The sequence below is a fragment of the Schistocerca cancellata genome, chromosome 11, assembly GCF_023864275.1.
Source record: "Schistocerca cancellata isolate TAMUIC-IGC-003103 chromosome 11, iqSchCanc2.1, whole genome shotgun sequence".
Classification (NCBI taxonomy): domain Eukaryota; kingdom Metazoa; phylum Arthropoda; class Insecta; order Orthoptera; family Acrididae; genus Schistocerca; species Schistocerca cancellata.
In genome coordinates this window covers 101,919,850-101,938,794 of record NC_064636.1, presented here as the reverse complement: position 1 = coordinate 101,938,794, position 18,945 = coordinate 101,919,850, and the positions used below count along the sequence as shown (strand labels likewise).

Here is an 18,945-nt window from a genome sequence, read left to right as displayed (position 1 = left end):
GCAGCTTAGCTTCAGTTTTTAAAAAGTTGGACGATCCAAAAATCTGCATAAATTGTGTGGCTGAGAACAGCAAATTTTAAGCGTGTGTGAGTGGTTTTTACATCTATTCTTTTTCCTGAAACTGCTCCTCTAACTTTATTCCTTTGTAATGGGATTGTACAGCAAGAACTATTCGCATTGTGTTTATTGCCCGCTGCATCACTATACGATGTAACTGGAGATCCGTAGTCAGTCAGTGCGGTGAAATTATGTGAGTCAGTTGGTATGCTTCTAATCGCATGATGCACATTCTTTTGTGGCTGTTCTTTTCCCTGCAATAACGTGACTCTTATGGGTTCCAACGTGATGATATGTTGTCTTACTGTATTGATACCGTAAAAACTGTAAACTGATTAAAACCTGAACTTTACTATTAATCTCTTTAATAAAAGCAAGGTGGTCCCCGTGTGTTAATGATCTGCAAGTAATGCTGTTCGTGAAATGGTGCCTGTCCGTTGATAATTTTCGTAGCAAACAGATCCTGAAATGGAAACATCTCACCTCGTAATGTAACTGCTTGGAAGCACAGTGCTTGGCTGCTCTCTGCGCTCCAGTTGCAAATTTCTGACTCCAGTTGCTGAGGGCCTAATTGAATGCTCCAGACAGCGAGCAAACTGTTTTATACACACCACTGAGTGAGGCACTGCTTTGAATAAAAATGGCTTGGACCGAGGATGTGGTGAAATACGCCTTTAGCAAAATGTTTTTACATTATCAGATATATTAATACCTGTATGCACTTCATATTACAACATTTATCAACATTGTCAAAGGAAGACAGCGATACCAAAATCTTACTCTCACAAACGTCAGTGAAATAATTGACAGACATGAAAAAACCCTCACAGTGAAAATTAAAGACTCTTTAATGAAAAATCTCAATTTCCTTGATATGGCTGTCTAATTTAACAATGAAACTAATGTAAGTAGCGCGACTGCAGTGCCACTAAATAAAAAAAATGTTCCCTTCATTCCTCTTCATACTCTTTTCTGAGATCCTTACACCTCATTTCATTCTGAACCGTTAATCGTATCTCTCTCCTCTGTTTCACAGCATTCAAACACAGAGCACTTTACTTAAACGCAGCTGCTCTTAACTTTACGCCTGCACTGCCCAGAGTCCCCTGCTCGGCGTCTCAACTCACAACTACCCCCCCTGACGCTGGAACTCCAGCGCCCCTCTCTGTCCCCGGCAGCGACGACAAACACTTGGACACCCTCCAGCGACGCAGCTGCTCCTCCCTTCTTCCGCTTGGTGGGTAAACAGACCTGGTTAGACACTGTTCATATGGGACCCTGCTGCCTCAAATGCTGTCTCCTGTTCCTTACCAGCAGGTTAATGAGCGCCACGTCGCTGCCGCCATTTATTCTGATATCGACTGCATTTTTTAATTTATTTTTTGCCAAGGAAAGATGCCCTGCCCTGCTCGAAAGGAGGCTTTTAAATGTAGAGAAATAAGTACTCCCTTCTAGCACTGGGTAAGTAATTACATGTGGTTAACATTTTTTAATATTACTCTCTGCAACGTCATAGGCTATTATCTACAGATTCCTATTTGGAATGTGGTAACAGGGGGTATTCTGCTGTTCTTTATCAGCGTTTAACGGACGTCTTTTAGTCTACTCTGCCGATGACTGCATTTTATCTGTAAATGGAAGATGCCCTACTCGAACACTCTTTTTGAGAAGTAGGGAACGTGAGTACTTCTTACTTTCATTTTATAACAAATAACATCTGGTTAACGTTTTAAACATTACATTCTGCTGCCTCAAATGTTTTCTACAGAGCCCCACATGAATTGTAGTAATAGCACTGTTCTTTTCCAGCAGGTTATGAATGTGTTCTGGGTGCCAGCATTTCCTCTGTCAACAACTGTGTTTTATTTGCAAAGTGAAGATGCCCTGCCCAAAAGCACGCTATGAAACGTACAGAAATCAGTACCTCCTCCTTTCATTTGGTCAGTGATTACATCTGGTTTAGACTTTCAATACTACATTGCACATATTGAAAATGTTACAGTTCTCTTGACGATAATGGAAGAGAAAAACGTTGTAATTTTGTGTCGCGTCACCAAGACCTCAGTGAGTGTGTCTGCAGTTTCTTTGCCTCAGTCTGTCATCAACTGAAGGCCGCGGCAGGCGCCTCTTGCCGACACACTGTGGTGACGTCACAACACCACCGCCCACACACGCTGGCCCCGTAATCGAGTGAGCCTGGCCTTGTTGCCTCTCACCGGAACAACAAGTCAACACTCTGAAGTCGGGGACTCACTGTGACACACTAGCACGCCAGACTGGGGTCTTCTGTCGTTTTCCTAAAAAATCAAAATTCACGAACGGTTAGAGATAAATCGTCGCACTTGTTCCGTTTTAACCTTGTACATTAAACTTTAAAATGAAGTAACACATATAGTAACCAACTTCACTTAAGTTTACACTGTTATTGCAAGTTTGTAGCTGAAACAAGAAAAATAAAAAAGTTTTACAGCAGTATTTATTGTAGGTAGAAAGAATATTGGACTGGTTTATGTTTTATAAAAAACAAACTGAAATGCATTTATTAAAAAATATCGCAATACACAACTAAATTAATTTACATTTTTTTATAAATAATTTGTATACCTAATTGGCTTTCGTGTTGTAATGGTTCTTTATTTACGTGACCATTACGGCACTCCAACCCCAGTTTTCGATGCCACTAATATCGTACTGCTTTTCTGCGAAGTAACAGACATATTTTTGTGACAATATTCACATTTGGTTTTATTAGTGTATAGGTACTCCGATGTATCGATGTGTTACAGTGATACGGTTCTTGTGTGTATTCATTTCTGTGAGACTCATAATCTTTGACTTACTTGTAACCGTTTTGGCGTGAATTCGCACACAGCAGTCTTTGTTTCACTTTGGCAGAAGTTGTTATTTCGGTTTATAAAAGAACAGTCAAGTCTTGTATTTCGTTAAAGTGGAAAATCAATTTAGGACGACTGACAAAAAACTTTTTTCTTGATGTGACAATTAAGAATAAGTATATGCGAATTGCCGGCCGCGGTGGCCGTGCGGTTCTAGGCGCTTCAGTCCGGAACCGCGGGACCGCTACGGTCGCAGGTTCGAATCCTGCCTCGGGCATGGATGTGTGTGCTGTCCTTAGGTTAGTTAGGTTTAAGTAGTTCTAAGTTGTAGGGGACTGATGACCACAGATGTTAAGTCCCATAGTGCTCAGAGGCATTTGAACCATTTTTTTTTTTTTTGCCTGTGTCAGAAAATACGGGACTCGATCGCTGAAAAATCTTTCCCTAGCAGCTCTCTTGTTTGATGCGGAGGGTGTGCAGAGGTTTAGAGAGGTGAACACATTTAGAACCCCTTTGACAATGCGTCCTCCCGGCTCTTTTTCTACATCGTTTAGTTACTGTGTTCGTGAAGAGTTACTCACCGCAAAAGGCGCAAAATCTGCATTACGAAACTCTGCACTTGGCCGGTGGCCACCCGAGCGAGAAGCAGAAGGCGTACTTCTGCGCATTCGCGGGCGTATCGAATCCGTCTGCTGGTTCTGTGATGCTGGCACCCTTTCTGCCTCCAGACGGCTGTCGCGCTGGACCTGTACCGTACGTTTTTGACAGCTCCGTCACTCTCTTAATAGTAACTGGTTCCAGAACAGAGGAGCGTTCCGTTCGCACAGCTAGGCCAACAAATTTAATTACCATCACTGTAAGGTACAATGATTGTCACAATCTATCTGTGAAAATATATCATTTTAGATGTTTCAAACGGGTAAATGAAGTCTAAACACAAAGATTAACAATCTTCAGGGCCAACATTTTAATCAGAGTCATTTGCGTTGCAGACAAATGACATATACAAATTACACTGAAATCGGCCTGCTCTCTCTCGCAGGCGAATTGTTCGATGTACTGACTAGCCTCTAATTCGCATCGCGTAGCGTCACGTCGTGCTGCAGGTTGGATCCCTGAAAGTGTTATTTAATACGAGTGCGTTACCGTGTCGTATCGTTACAGTTTTACACCGCGTAACAGCGTTGGTATATTTGATATTTCGGCGTTGGTGTCTTAGTAGTTATTACCCCAGGATAGCTGGGAGATTTTTGGTGTGCGTAGTCCTCTCGTGCCGGGCCCCTGGCCATGTCAGGCGGACCCGAGTCCACTATGGAGAGGCTCGCGGAGCAGCCCTCGCGACCCTCCGACTCTTGTACCGCCGCTCTTCGGGCAGAACCGCGGCGGATACGCCGCTCGTCCCGGCCTCCCGTCGCGCACAATGCTCCGCCCACTTCACAACGGGCGAAGGATCGCTTGAATCGCGCCAACCGCCACAAATCGCCGGTTGATACCACCGGCACTGAAACCGATCATCATGAAGACTGTCCTCCGTCGCGTGTCAGAGTCCGTTCATCCGCGTCGTCGTCGTCGTCCGACGATTCACCTGACCGCCTAGTAATTGACCTCTCTCGTAGTGAGGCGGCGAACACATCAGCTCTGTCTGACCGCCACCCGGCTGTACCTGCACCTCGCTCTACGCCGTCCCGCCACCGTGGCGAGTCTTCTGGCCACCCTGACCAGTCGGAAAGTCCTCTGGCCGTCGCTCCAGACGCCCCTCCACCCACGCGGGCTGTGGTGGCAGCGGATCGTGTTCCGATACCCCCCTGCCGGGGGACGCCGCACCGGATGGTCCTGTGGATGAGGAAATGGCTCATGCTGCCGATCGTCCTTCTCAAGAGATCCCGTCAAGCCCTCTGAAGAAAGAGAAGATACCTCCCCATTGTGGTATATAATGTCACTAATTATACGAAACTGAACACTGAGCTCCAGCGGCTCATTGTCGGCCAATTGAGAGCTGTTTACCAAAAAGATCATGTGAAATACCTGCTTGACAGTAGGGACGACTATCTTACCATTCTCGATTTCGTAAAATCAAAGGCGATGCCTTACTTTACCCACCAGACGTCGGGTAATCGCCGCACCAAAATCGTGATCAAGGACTTGCCACCAGAGGTTACGACAGAGGAGGTCAAGGAGGAACTGCTTCGACTCGATTTCGAAGATCCTTTGGTCCACCAGTATAGCAAGAGGAATCCTGAGACCAGGGCATTGATCCCCTGCCCTACCCACGTCGTCTCCCTTTCCCGGAGGAAGAACATAGAGCGGATTTACCAAATCCGGTATCTTCTATACACGAAAGTCCGGATTGAATCGTACGAGGGCCGCAAAGGGCCAGCCATCTGTCGCAAATGCCAACGTTTACGACATACTGGGAATTACTGCTTCCTGCCGTTGCGGTGTGTTAAGTGTGCTGGCCCACATTTAGTGGAGAACTGCACACTCCCTGCTTTGGAGAAACCTACCTGTGCCAGATGTTTGGGAACGACGCACGATCCCCACCACATGGCATCCTGGAGGGGGTGCCCTGTTTACCAGAAGGCACTGAAGTCTTCTCGTCCGCCCAAAAAGAAACCGAGAACAAATCGACCTCCCCCACCACTACGGGACATGACCAACTATCCTGTTTTGCGGGGTCAGCCTAGTGCACTGTCCTCAGCAGCCACTCTGGTACCAGCCACTCAGGCACCAGATGGCTCGGTGGCTCCTGTGCCGCTTCCTGCCCGGACTGCCACGACATCCTTTGCTGCTGCAGCCCGGTCTCCTCCTCATTGTCTGTCCTCCGTGACAGCTCCCACTGCTCACCAACTACAGGAGCCAGCTGCAGCTCCCTCCAGTCCATCTGTGGCTCTATCTCAGCCCTCGGCCCCTACCTCCACTCTGCCTACTACTACACCTGCACCTGCGCGCCGTAGGGGCAAGCAGACCACCCGGGACCCTCCCCCAGTGGTGGACACCGATGCGTCTTTTCGGGCGGACATGCGCGAAATAGTCCAGGTCATCTCCTTTTTCACGAAACCCCACATCCGGGCTGTTATTCGTGACACTGCACAAAAAATCCGTCAGTCGGAGGACGGGCTCTCCAAGGTAATCGCCCTAGTGGAAGGGCTTAGTCAAATATTGTTGTAATGGCGAATGGACCTCCACACCACCACCAGCCCCCTCGGGATCTTGTCGCTTGCATTTTTAATGCCAATGGCATAAAACGTATGAAGACGGAATTGAACACCTTCCTCCATGACTATCGTGTGGATGTTTTACTGGTCACAGAAACACACCTGAAACCGGCAGACGATTTCCGCCTTCGCAACATGGTATGTTACCGCTCTGACCACCACGACCGCCGTGGTGGAGGCACAGCTGTATTCCTCAACAAAGCTCTTGTCCATACCCAAGAGCCCCTCCAGCCAATGGAACACATAGAGGCCACAGCAGTTACCATCTCCACACGCCTTGGTGCCATTACCTTTGCAGCAGCGTATTTGAGCCCAAACAAGCCGCTGCTGGAAGCAGACCTCCGCACATTGTCATCCTTCGACAGGCTCATCATTGGGGCAGATCTCAATGCCAGGCACCCAGCTTGGCATTCTCGCGTGTCTAACCCCAAAGGCCGGCTCCTCCTTGACCTGGAGGATACTTTAGCACTATCAGTCTATGGCCCCCACGAACCTACCCATATCCCAGTCCGTACTAACTGCCAGCCAGACGTTCTGGATGTGGCCATCTTCAAAAACATCACCACTCAGTTTTCACTGGAAGTTCTCCACGAACTGACCATGAGCCAGTACTCTTGCACCTCACCAATGCTGCCCTTTCATTTGATGTTCGTTCCACTGCGACCCTCACCAATTGGGACAAGTTTGCCAGGGTACTAAATAACACCACTCGACACGACCTCAATTTGACAACACCGGCCAATATAGTCCGTGCTGTGGACTACCTTACTGCCAAAATACAGAAAGCAGTGAAACTCTCCACCTCCACTGCACCTCGAAATTTAACACCCCTGGACGACTTGCCCCCTCTGTTACGAGAGCTGAAGGTGCAGAAGAACCGCTACCGCCGGAGGTGGAAGCAGTTTCGTGACCCTCAGGACAAACGCCAAATGAGACGCCTCCAACGCGAATTCAGCCACCGGCTCGCCGAATGGAGGTCAGAACAGTGGGAGGACAGGATGTCCACTTTCCTGCTCCACCAAAAATCTGACTGGGCTGTCATTCGCACCCTGCGGCGTTCTAAACCAGCGACTGCCCATCCTACTCGCACAGCAGCGGGCTTGTCTTATGATACCCTGCAAATTGTGGAAACGCTGGCAGATGTGTTCGAGGCCCAAAACCGCCCTCTGGTCCAGGACCTTTCTCCGAACGAACTACAGGAAGAACATGAAGTCCTGACAGCTGTTGCTGCTTTCCGCAACCACCCACCCCAGTCTGCTCCCCGTCTTACGTCCATGGCAGAAATTCAGCGCATCCTTCGACGGAAACGTGGCCGATCGGCCCCTGGATTAGACGGAATTTTAAATGAACATCTTTGCCACCTTCCCCACACACCACTCATCTTGTTCACCAAGATTTTAAACTGTTGTCTCACATCTGGCCTTTTCCCCCCTCATTGGAAACAAGCCAAGCTAATTGCGATCCCCAAGAGGTTCAAGGACCCTACGGTCCCCACCAACAACAGGCCCATCAGCCTCCTAAACACTATGGCGAAGGTCCTTGAATCTGTGATCCTTCACCGACTTTCCCAACCTCTTGCAGCAGCTGGGACTATCCGTCCTGAACAGTTTGGATTCACTTCGCACCTCTCTGCTGAACTTCAGGTCCTACGGATCACTGAACATATCAGCAAAGGCTTCAACACTGCCAAGTCGACAGCTGCCGTTTTTCTGGACTTGCAAAACGCCTACGACAAAATCTGGCAAGACAACCTCGTACACAAGATGCTGACACAGACCCCTATACCGGATATTTATGTCAAGATCGTTGATGACTTCCTCCGTGGCAGGACTTTCCTAGTGGCTCAACGGGGAATGCGTTCTGGCATTCGCCAATTGTCGGCAGGCACTCCGCAAGGATCGGTGCTATCTCCCATCCTTTTTAACATCTATGTCAATGAAATGCCGGTCATCCCCGAGTGCCACCTTGCACAATATGCTGACGACACAGCACTATACACCACTGGCCGCATTACTGAGGCCGTCGTCGCCCGCCTCCAGCGACAGGTGGACGCCACTATCACCTGGTGCCGGACAAACAAAATAGCTCTCAATGCCGCCAAAACTACGGCAGTTTACTTCACGAAACGGCGCCCAGTCCTCCGCCGCAATATCTCGATTGCAGGCGTGCAGGTGCCCTGGTCCCTGACAACCACCTATCTCGGGGTCCAGATGGACCACAAGTTGCTCTTCCACTGTCATGCGGAGTATGTCACCAACAAAGGGCAAAAGCTAACCAGGGCTTTGTACCCGCTCTTTCGCAGTAGGGAACTTAACCTGCATACCAAGCTCCGCATTTACCGAACAGTTATCCTGCCTGCCCTCACGTATGGATCTGCTGCATGGGCCACGATTAATGTCACCAGGATGCGGACATTGCAGCGCCTACAGAACAAGGTGCTCAGGTGGAGTCTGCACGCCCCGCCACTCACGAGAATTGTCACTCTCCACGAGGAAGCTGATATCGTCCCCCTAAAGACGACCATACGCAACAACGCGCGGCGGCTCTATGAGAAAGTGGATGCCTTGCGGGACACTGTCCATGGGTTACGCCACGTTGGGACCACACTTCCACGCCGCTGGCATCGACATCCGGTTCCCCTAACCATCCTAGAGGAATCGGATTCCGACCATGGCTAACGATAGGTCTGGCACGCCCACCACGGACGCATCATTTGGCGGGACTAGCCGCCATTCTACGTCCAATACATTCCAATCATACCTGCCCACGTTAGGCTAAATTTTTCTGCCTGACTCACGTAGTACTGTCACCGTCAGAGGGTGGTACGGGACTACAAGTCCCACCGCCACACCTCCAAAGTGAATTGCAGTGACGCAGTCACTGCCCTGTGGATAAATTTACTGCCTCACCAACACAGTTAGACCGCAATAGACCGGTGATGCTGTATTGTAACATATCACAAAAAAAAAAAAAAAAGTGTACCGTGTGCTACACATGCACGTATTTGCCAAAGGACGTGGGACATCCTGATTAAAAAATAGACCGATCGTGCATGTGTAACGTCAGTCCCGCATGGGGACTAAGTTCTAGGGGACTGATGACCACAGATGTTAAGTCCCATAGTGCTCAGAGCCATTTGAACCATAAAGTTGGACGTTTTCAGGTGTAAACCCATCCCTTAAAAGAACTGCCGTTGCACTGTTGATTTCTGGATCGATAGTAATGACAACTTGAAAGTCAGAGGATGTTCCTATACCTGTCATTGAGACTTGCTGCGAAAATAATACATTACATGTATTAAATCATCTAGCGCACTAATTGTAACAGAGGTTGTTATCGAAATAATGTTTAGTGTTAGTACATAGTGGACTGCCATGTAGCGTGCTGTGACGTAACTGCGAAACTGCTGGGAGAGCGGGAGAAAATATCTTTGTAATACTGGGACAGTAAATGGCAGCCGGACACCGGTGTCTGCGATCATCACCGACTTTGAAATTGTTGAGTACAACTGGAGCTCTGATCGCTAAACAGTATTACACATTTTATGCGGGAAGTGATCGTCCTGACTTAGTTTCGGCCCCCCTGTCGTGTGGCCGGTCTTTTCTCCGCCGCCGTGGTCGGACCGCCCCTACCGCCTGTTCCCGCCCCGCCGCTGCTTCTGCGCATGCGCGGCCCTCTGCCGGATTCGCTGCCCGCATTCTGCGTCGCGCCCCCACCTGCGAGTTCCCCCTCGGCCGTTTGCGCGGGCAGTCTGACGCCACCTGTTGCTGTTTGCACTTGAATAAAAGTGTTCCAAGCATTTCTGCCTAAGAGACAAGACCGAATGTTTACACAGGCTTTCGTTACGTAGAGAGTAACGCAACATGTTACAGATAAGATATGTTGCTGTTTCCGGAAATAACTGTTTCTTTGGCGTCATTTTTATCGATGAAATTCCGATCTCGGAAATTCCTTTGTTATCTCGTGATCTGGCGTGCGGATACGCGCACTGAAATGAAAACCAGTGCCGTAAACTCATGTGTGTCAAACCAGGCCTGAGACGCATTTGGTCGGTACACACCTGTCTGAAGCGTATTCAGGGTGCATACGTGGACGAGGAGAAAAAAAATTCCCGGATTTCCCGCTTAAAAATACACTTTCTTCCGGGTGAAAATACATTTTTTCCGTCTTAAGTAACAGTATACATTTCCTCGGAACTGTTAAACTTATCAATCCTTTCAATGGTAGCGGTTTTATAGACCGGCATAGAATTTCCCGGCACTTTAAACGAAACTCAGGGGAAAAAAACACGTTTTGGCAAGATGTCTGATGTGCAGCAACATGTACACTGCATGTTTTCATATTACGACAGTATAAATTCGAATTCCAGCATACACCGCATGTTACTTTCCGAAGGACTGAAATCGAGATTGCTATGCACTTTTGTAAGCCAGTCATGGCTCATGTCAAGCTATCTCGCCAGCCGATGACAGAGGATATTCAGAGCACAGGACATGTGAAGTAGTCACCAAACAGCAACAGCACTGTCAACAACCGCGAATAGGAAAAGGTAATGGATTAAATTAATATACATAGTGCTGCTACTAGAAAAGGAAAGCTGTCGCGTATAATATTGGTCTCTAAGATTAATAATGTGCAAGAGAAGCTACGCTGTCACACATAAAGTTGATATTTTTTGCGCGAGTTACACTTTAAGATTGTTGTTGTGGTCTTCAGTCCTGAGACTGGTTTGATGCAGCTCTCCATGCTACTCCATCCTGTGCAAGCTTCTTCATCTCCCAGTACCTACTGAAACCTACATCCTTCTGAATTTGCTTAGTGTATTCATCTCTTGGCCTCCCCCTACGATTTTTACCCTCCACGCTGCCCTCCAACGCTAAATTTGTGATCCCCTGATACCTCAGAACACGTCCTACCAACCGGTCCCCCCTCCATGTCAAGTTGTGCCACAAACTCCTATTGTCCCCAATTCTATTCAATACCTCCTCATTAGTTATGTGATCTACCCATCTAATCTGCAGCATTCTTATGTAGCACCACATTTCGAAAACTATTCTCTTCTTGTCCAAACTATTTATCGCCCATGTTTCACTTCCATACGTGGCCACACTCCATACAAATACTTTCAGAAACGACTTCCTGACACTTAACTCTATACTCGATGTCAACAAATTTCTCTTCTTCAGAAACGCTTTCCTTGCCATTGCCAGTCTACATTTTATATCCTCTCTACTTCGACCATCATCAGTTATTTTGCTCCCCAAATAGCAAAACTCTTCTACTACTTTAAGTGTCTCATTTCCTAATCTAATTCCTTCAGCATCACCCGACTTAATTCGACTACATTCCATTATCCTCGTTTTGCTTTTGTTGATGTTCATCTTAAGATAGATCACACAAATGTGCCAATAAAATTTTTAACGACGACATAATTGTCTGATCTTTTGGGCTCGAAAATATTCTAAATTGCCATCCTCAAAGATCTGATTTTTGAATGAGAGTCAAACGCTCTGATTTTAAAAATTCATCCGACATTCGAGCACAGAGTTCATCTTGCGACAGAGGAAATTTTGAAAGTAACGCTCTTCAAACAACTATTCGGAATACTTCCCCGCGACCTGTTAGGAACGGATCCGTTTCAGCAGTTGCCAGAGAGCGCCAGATGACAGCCGTCGCCGTGCTTGCGCAGCTACGATGACGCAGGAAGTCCGTACATTCGTGCGTATAAAACATTAAAATATCTTAAATTATATCATAAAAGAAACAAGACATGGGAATTTTGCGAACCAAACTAAAATGCACAATTCGCCTTAAAGCGCACATTCGTATGTCCAGATTCAGATGTAAATTTTTTTGCAGTACCAGTACTGTATTATCTCATGTTTGGTTCTTTATTATGGCATAACGCCATACGTGCTAGAAGACGAAAAGGTGAACTTGAAATGTAGCGAACAGTTGAAACTAGCCAATAGTGCTGAATTAAACACTTTGTTTCAAATAAATTGACTGCCTCAGCAGAGAAGATTAATAAAAGTCAAATTTCTTTAACAAACCGACAAAAATAACTTCACTGTTCTGCAAAGCGATTAACGCTTGACTCTCAGAAAGGTGGAAACAAAATATGATCTGCAAGTAATAACATATTTTACCCTTCCGTAATATGTGAATGTATTTTAATTCACTTGATAGCTTCCGCCCACAGAAATCCGTTTTGTTTTCATTTGATGTGAGAGCAATAAACGAAGAAGAAAGAGCAAAATCACTAAACGTAAACACAGGTCACATGGAGACTACCACCTCCCCACTACAACTCAGATTGCTCTGTGCATCAAGTCCAAGTCTACAATATTTCCGAACCGCGGCAGTATTAGATAGTGGCACTCCCCTCCCTCGAGCGTTTGACGTAGGAAGCCAAAAATTTAAAAAATCGACTTTTAAAAAATATCTTCCATTTTGTAGTTCACATCTTTCTGAAGAGTCTGCTACATAAAATATATATGTTTGAGGGAACGTAATACATGTTATTTGGTCTTCAGTGTGCCGAAGTGCAGTGCCACGCCTCTTCACACAGCATTCTTCCATCGCACGTCTCTGTGGAATTCGAACGTGCAACATTTTGTAGAGGGCCCATCAAACTATATTCAGGCAAGTGGAAATTAAAAAGTCCTGTGGTGCCTCTCCTGCTCCCAGTAGGCCGGTTCGACATCCTGCCCCTCCTAAAAAAATCTCGCAATTAATACTGGATGGTATTATTTGCAACTGGAAGAACAAAATTTGCAGTCTTTGCTGCCTGTTAGCTAACAACTTGCTGTTTTGTGACATAGAATTAAATATGGGATACATAAAATGAGTGAAAACAAGAGCCAAGCAAAACAGAACACATTTCTTCAATCCTTAAGTCCTAGCATTTTTTTTCTCTCTAATCTTGCCACAGCTTTATATGGCGTAGTTTCCTTTCTGGGAAAGGATCTATTACCTCATCAAAGTTCGTCAACATTTTTCTACATGAAAAAAACGAAATGTCGTTGTCTAATACTAGAAACTCTGTTAAAACAAATATTACCCAAGACTGGTGTGGTTTCTCGGTCTGATTACGTGTATTTTGTCACTGTCTGCTAGATAAAACGAAATAGGCCTGGCTAATATTGCAGCAGTTGCTACACACACCAAATAAACGAGACTGTTTTGGCATAAATGGTCATTTTTATAACACGACAGAATATAATTCATGAAGTACCAATATCAAATGCCTATTAGGCATACTACAAGCAAAAAGTTTTGTGTTAGGAAATAGTTTCACACTTTATTCATACTCTCTAGCTTCTGAAGCATGAGATCGAAAAGTAGTAGTACGAAATCTTTATATACATTTTGAATTGTCATATTCTTCCGTAATTTGTGTGAGTCTCCTTTTCTTCTCCTTCCATGTTCTAACAAACAATCTTGTCATCACTAACTCTGTAACTAGTCCTGCCAGTGTCAAAACTTATTCTCTGGTTAACTTCACCGACCCTGCCACAATCACCGGTTTAGTTATCCCGCATTTATTCTCCGGCTAGACGTTATTATGTGTTCGTAGAACGCGTTTTCCGTGCGACTCCCAGAACAGAACTTTAGCGGCTGCTAGCTGGGGATTGTATAACTGGCCCTTAGTAGTGTAGCAGTCTGGCCAAAAATTTTCTGTCGAAATTTCATTTCCTTGGATACTCGGAGAAGACAATACATAATCTTCGTTGCCTGTTATTCCTGTCAGTCATTTATTTATTTCCACTCTGGTGGTCTCAATCTAGGGAATTCGCTAGTAATTATAACAATGCTGATCATTTGTAAACCCACTGAACCACATCAACAGTGACTGGCATTCACCCGTTGAGCTCTATTCGCTCAGCTCGTGTAGCCCCATCCTCTTTTGTCTGCAGGGAAGTTTATTTGTAGGTGCGGCGGGGATTCCCCTGGCAGACACATCACGTACACTATGCACGCATTCAGAAATCAACTTAAAATTTGATCAAAAATGTTAAAAGAACCAACAGGGATGCGTTGAAAACCATATGAGTAATCGATAGACCAACGTGTGCTGCATGCTAGGAGCTTTGTGAAACAGTCTTTTTCCTCAATAATATGAATTTGCCTCTCAACCCCCCCCCCCCCCCGAAACTGCCGTCCGGGGTAGATACCCGGTTTGTCCTCGCTCCCTACCCCTAGTTCCGGGCCTGTTGCGCATACGTGAATTGGCAGCTTAGGCGCACCAGTAAAATTTTTGCTGATAGCATCTGCCTGCTTGCTGCTATTGCTTATGCTTCCATGCGGCTAACTGCCACATTTCTGCAGCCAGAAGCGGGAGAAGGTACTACTCATACGCGACTCAACTGCACATGCGCATAAGCTCACTCCAACATCAGAGGCAATTTGTTGTTATGAAGTACTGCATAGCCTTTGTAAAGCCTTTGACACATCTTGCTGTTGGCAGACGCTTGTATGAGCACTGTCTTGTTGTATACGGCGCATTTCCTTTGCAACTTAAGTTTTATATTCTTTTTTTCTGTCGTTCGTGTTTTATTGCTGCAGTATTATTCTGCAGTAGCGATATACAGTACTGTTCTTCGTTATAGTATTGGTTCTTATCAGTCAAAGTTACAAAAATTTAACTGAAAACTAAAACAATGAAACTTCCTGGAATTCTAAAAAATTTCCGGGTTTTTCCCGGTCATATACACCCTGGTACTCTACAATGCTCTTGAACTGCTTCCACTGATACACACGTTGTTAGTGCTACAGAGGAAAGGTAATCTGAAGACTGTTTCTCGTCTCTCTTGTTACGCACAATAATATTCCCAACTTACTTTCTGTTTCTGTTAAAGCTCGTATTCAGTGATACTGTATCAGTCTTGTCATCGCCGATTCCCTCTTCTGCCCTAACAGATTGGAAAAGTTCCGGTCCATCTGTTAGCAGCAGGCCTAAGATGTTATCTTCACGAGTCGGTTTTCAGATGAATGGCTCGAGGCAGTTTTTGGGTAAACCACTTGGATCAGTTTGTCATAATTCTCTGGCCCTGCCACCAGGCCCGGCTACCCGAGTCTCCCACTGCAGAGGTGGCAGGTTAAAGGTTCCATCTAAAACTATGAATAACTAGGAAGTGCACGCCAGATGTTCTTACTTTCTATTCAGAGCTCTTCATAGACGATATTTCTCGAATCGTCAGTGAGGACTAACCTGAGGCGGTCTTTTACATAATATTCTACAATCCTCCATTCCGAAATCACTGATATTTGGGAAGCACGTCAATACGAATGGCAAAATTTCAGCTCGGTTCTTTATTGGTGGCTGAGTTACAGTAAGGCTAGTGTGCGAAAGGACCCTGCCTGCTACTGTTCTGAGGCAGCTTTTAGGAAAAGCAGGACAATGCAATTTCACAGTCAGTGTTTGAAAGACGTACTCGGCCCTTCTGCTAGTCTTAACGGGAACCGATAAGTTGAGCAAAGACAGATCAAAACTGTTTATTCTTGTCGACGTGAAATTTTTCAGTCGATTGCAAACATTTTTATGAGAGTACAACAGGGACATGAAGGAGACTTTAGCTCTATTTGAGTTTCTCTACACCTGACTCAACCGATATATTGCTACCTGCTGCGCGCGTCTCGGGAGGAGCGTGAAAGTAAAAATTAAGCAGGGAGCGTGAAAGTAAAAATTAAGGAGGGAGCGTGAAAGTAAAAATTAAGGAGAATGGAGGTCACACGGTGGCTTACCAGCAGTGTTTCACACCGCGACTGCAACAGGAAAAGGCCGGAACAGCTGTGGTACTCAAACTGTCCTCCGCCACACAACAGAATGTATCTGTGAAATCATCATATTTCAGACTTACCGATTTGGAAAGTTATTTCAGAAAGTTATCTTGTGAATTTTGGAGCAGTTTTGACACAAAGCGGGATGCATTACATTTTATCTTCATTTGCACTATAAATATGATAGCAGATCTGGTGCATTTATTGTTTACAAGTCTGAAGATAAAGATTTACAATATTCAGGACTCAATATTTTAAATTGAGTTATCTGTTTTGCAGATAAATGGTATGTATAAATTACGTAGAAAACGACCTCCTCTCTCGCAGGCGAATTGTTTGATGTACCGGCTAGCCTGGATTTCGCATCGTGTAGCGTGTGCTTCGCATACTTCGGTACAAAATTCAATATTTAGACTTTTCTGTCGCATTGGACTGAGATTTACGTATTTATATATCAAAATAAATTTTAGCCATTTCTCAGATACCAACCACACACTTAGAAGCACTAGTTTAAATAAATGCGAACACGTTTCAAAATATATGACGTCCGTTTCGACAGCGGATGTCTGCCGTGAGTGCTACTGTGTTTGACGATGCGAAGAACGCAGATGGAGTTCTGGGCTGTTTTCCGTCTGCTGACGCGTGCCGTACCGTTCCAAAGTGCCGTAATAGCAGAGTGCGTTAGGCGCGATCCGAATTTTGGGGAGTCACCGTTTTTTTAGGACGCTCTAGTGCGGTCGTCACTCGCCGTCAGAAAATCACTGCTGATTGCTGCATGTTGTAGAAGAGTTTTTTTTTTTTTTTTTTGTGGTTTTAGGGCGCAAAACTTCTGTAGAAGAGTTTGTCCAATTTAATTTTGTGTTGGGTTTTCAACTTTGAGAAACACGTAGTCTGTGTGAAATAAATGAAAATTTGAGAGAAGTCTGAAAATTTTGAGGCTTTCGTTGTGAAGCCAACATACTACAGGGCAGGAAGCACGAAATTTGGATTTAGGAGCCCAAAACATATGATTGTGGAATCGCTGAGAAAAGATCTATTGCAGTTTCTTACCAATTGGTATCTTTTGGTCATTGCACGCAGGATGGCTCTGGATGGTTACTGCTAGATATTTTACGGTAGGTGACTTACTGTTTCCAGCAATTTGTGATCAGCAGTGTAATTTTACAGTAGTGGATTTCTTTTCCGGTGTATGCACAGTATGTTACATTTATTTATGTTGAGGATCAACTGGCAGAGCCTGAAGCATTCATCAATGCTGTGGAGGTCACTCAGCAAGTCAATACTGCCTTCTGCCGTCGCTGCTTCCTCACAGAGAATGTTAAGGAGCTTCCGTGTGTAACGCCACCACATGAGGGCCACAGAGGCTCTTGTTCATAATGCAGTCTGCCACTTTGGTCACACATGCACGCACGGGGATGCCAAGTCTAATTGTATCACAGCAGAAAGGGGAATGAATGTTCCTAATGTGGTCTGCTTCCAAAACGCCTACAGAGACGCGTAAGTGTACTTTGGGAAACTGCCGTATAATTCCAGTGATCGCTCCATGTCTCACGTGATTGAGTATAATTCCCTGAGAGATGGCAGTTTGTTCTGTAAGAGCAGCAAGCGAGGTGTGTGGGAGAGGAATGATTTTAGGTGGATCTTCAATTCTCTTTATTTGAAGGTGAGCTCGGAAGACTGCTGCAGATGGTGTGAGCGAGATGTGGTGTGAGCACTGCTACAAATGTGACATTGCAGTTAAACAGGAAAAGTACTTGTGCAGTGCACGCACAGAAGTGAATTCAGTGTGAAATCTTAAGTGAAGATACATTCTAACTGAACAGCTTATGTGGCAGTAATCTGAGTATGGTGCAGTTCACAGTGATGTGATGTAGCAACATAGACACTGCTAGCAAACAGTTTGCAGTAATTAGGTAATGTAGCGGACTGGTGGGAAGAAGTGATGTTATTGCGGCTGGGCGACGTGTTACCCAACAACTGGTATTCTCGCATTTGTGTCTTGGAAGAGATTGGGCGTTCGTGTTTCGAAATACAGGCGGTTGTGAAAGACGTCAGCTGTATTCTTGTAAGCTGTTTGAATGTTGTATGTGGGACGAGAAACACAAGACAGAGAGGGAGAGAGAAGTGGAGTTTATGAATGAATATTTGTCAATTGTTGCTGAGCTTTTGCGGACATTGCTTCTGAAATGTTTTACAGAGTGAATTCTCAAAAGGAAGGTTTGTCACGCTGGTTTACAGGTATCTCCTGTTGTTGCAATAGTTGTGTTACTGGAGGAATTGTGTGGACTGCAAAAGGTAGAAATGAATAGAGAAAGTGTTCATTTTTTCAATTTTTTTTATTTTAATATCATGTACAATGAAGTACATGATGTCATTTCCCCTACTGGCACGTATTAAGGCTCTGTTAGCATCTGGACAAGCTGACGATGGTTGCACAGTACGGCGTAGTCCAGTGGGGTCCTCCCGTCATTAGTCCACACCCCCCTGTTGGCTCCGGCCTCCAGCAACGCAGCCGTCGCTTCTGCGCGGCCACAGTATGCCGCGAAGTGCAGCGGCGTCCACCCCTTCTGAGACCTGGCGTTGGGGTCGGATGCCGCAGAGAGCAGCAGCCGCACCACAGCCGCGTGGCCTCTCTCTGCAGCCCAGTGCAGGGTGGTGCACCCGCTCTCGTCCCTCGCCCTCACGTCCGCCCCAGCCGCCAGCAACAGCCGCACCACCTCCACCGCCCCCACCTTAGCCGCCTGTATCAGCCACCTGCCTCGCTGTGCCCCAGAAAGGCTCCTGCACAAAACATCAACACACTTACTCTCTACTATCGAGACACACACACCAAATGAAAGAAACTGTCACAGCCACAAAACTGGCAATAATTCTGAATACACTTCTTCAGAGCAACAAGTCAAAAGTTTAGAAATCTCGCTTCTGCGATATGGGTTAACCAGCGTATTACAGACAGATCCACAGCACTAGCCCATAATCAAAAACTTTAGCCATCTCCCATCAAAAATAGGTGCACTTCATCTCCTACAAATTCATCTGGCACATTTCCTCATAAT

General features: G+C 45.8%; 1 protein-coding gene across 1 annotated transcript in view; it reads right to left on the bottom strand.

Annotated features, from left to right (window-relative positions):
• Window positions 1-18,272: 18,272 nt before the first annotated feature.
• LOC126108929 (uncharacterized) overlaps window positions 18,273-18,945 on the bottom strand; it is a 388,250-nt gene continuing 387,577 nt past the window's right edge. Inside the window, exon 5 of the mRNA XM_049914299.1 lies at window positions 18,273-18,670. Within this exon, the coding sequence (XP_049770256.1) occupies window positions 18,283-18,670 (388 nt within the window). The 3' untranslated portion in view covers window positions 18,273-18,282. The remainder of the gene's footprint in view (window positions 18,671-18,945) is intronic.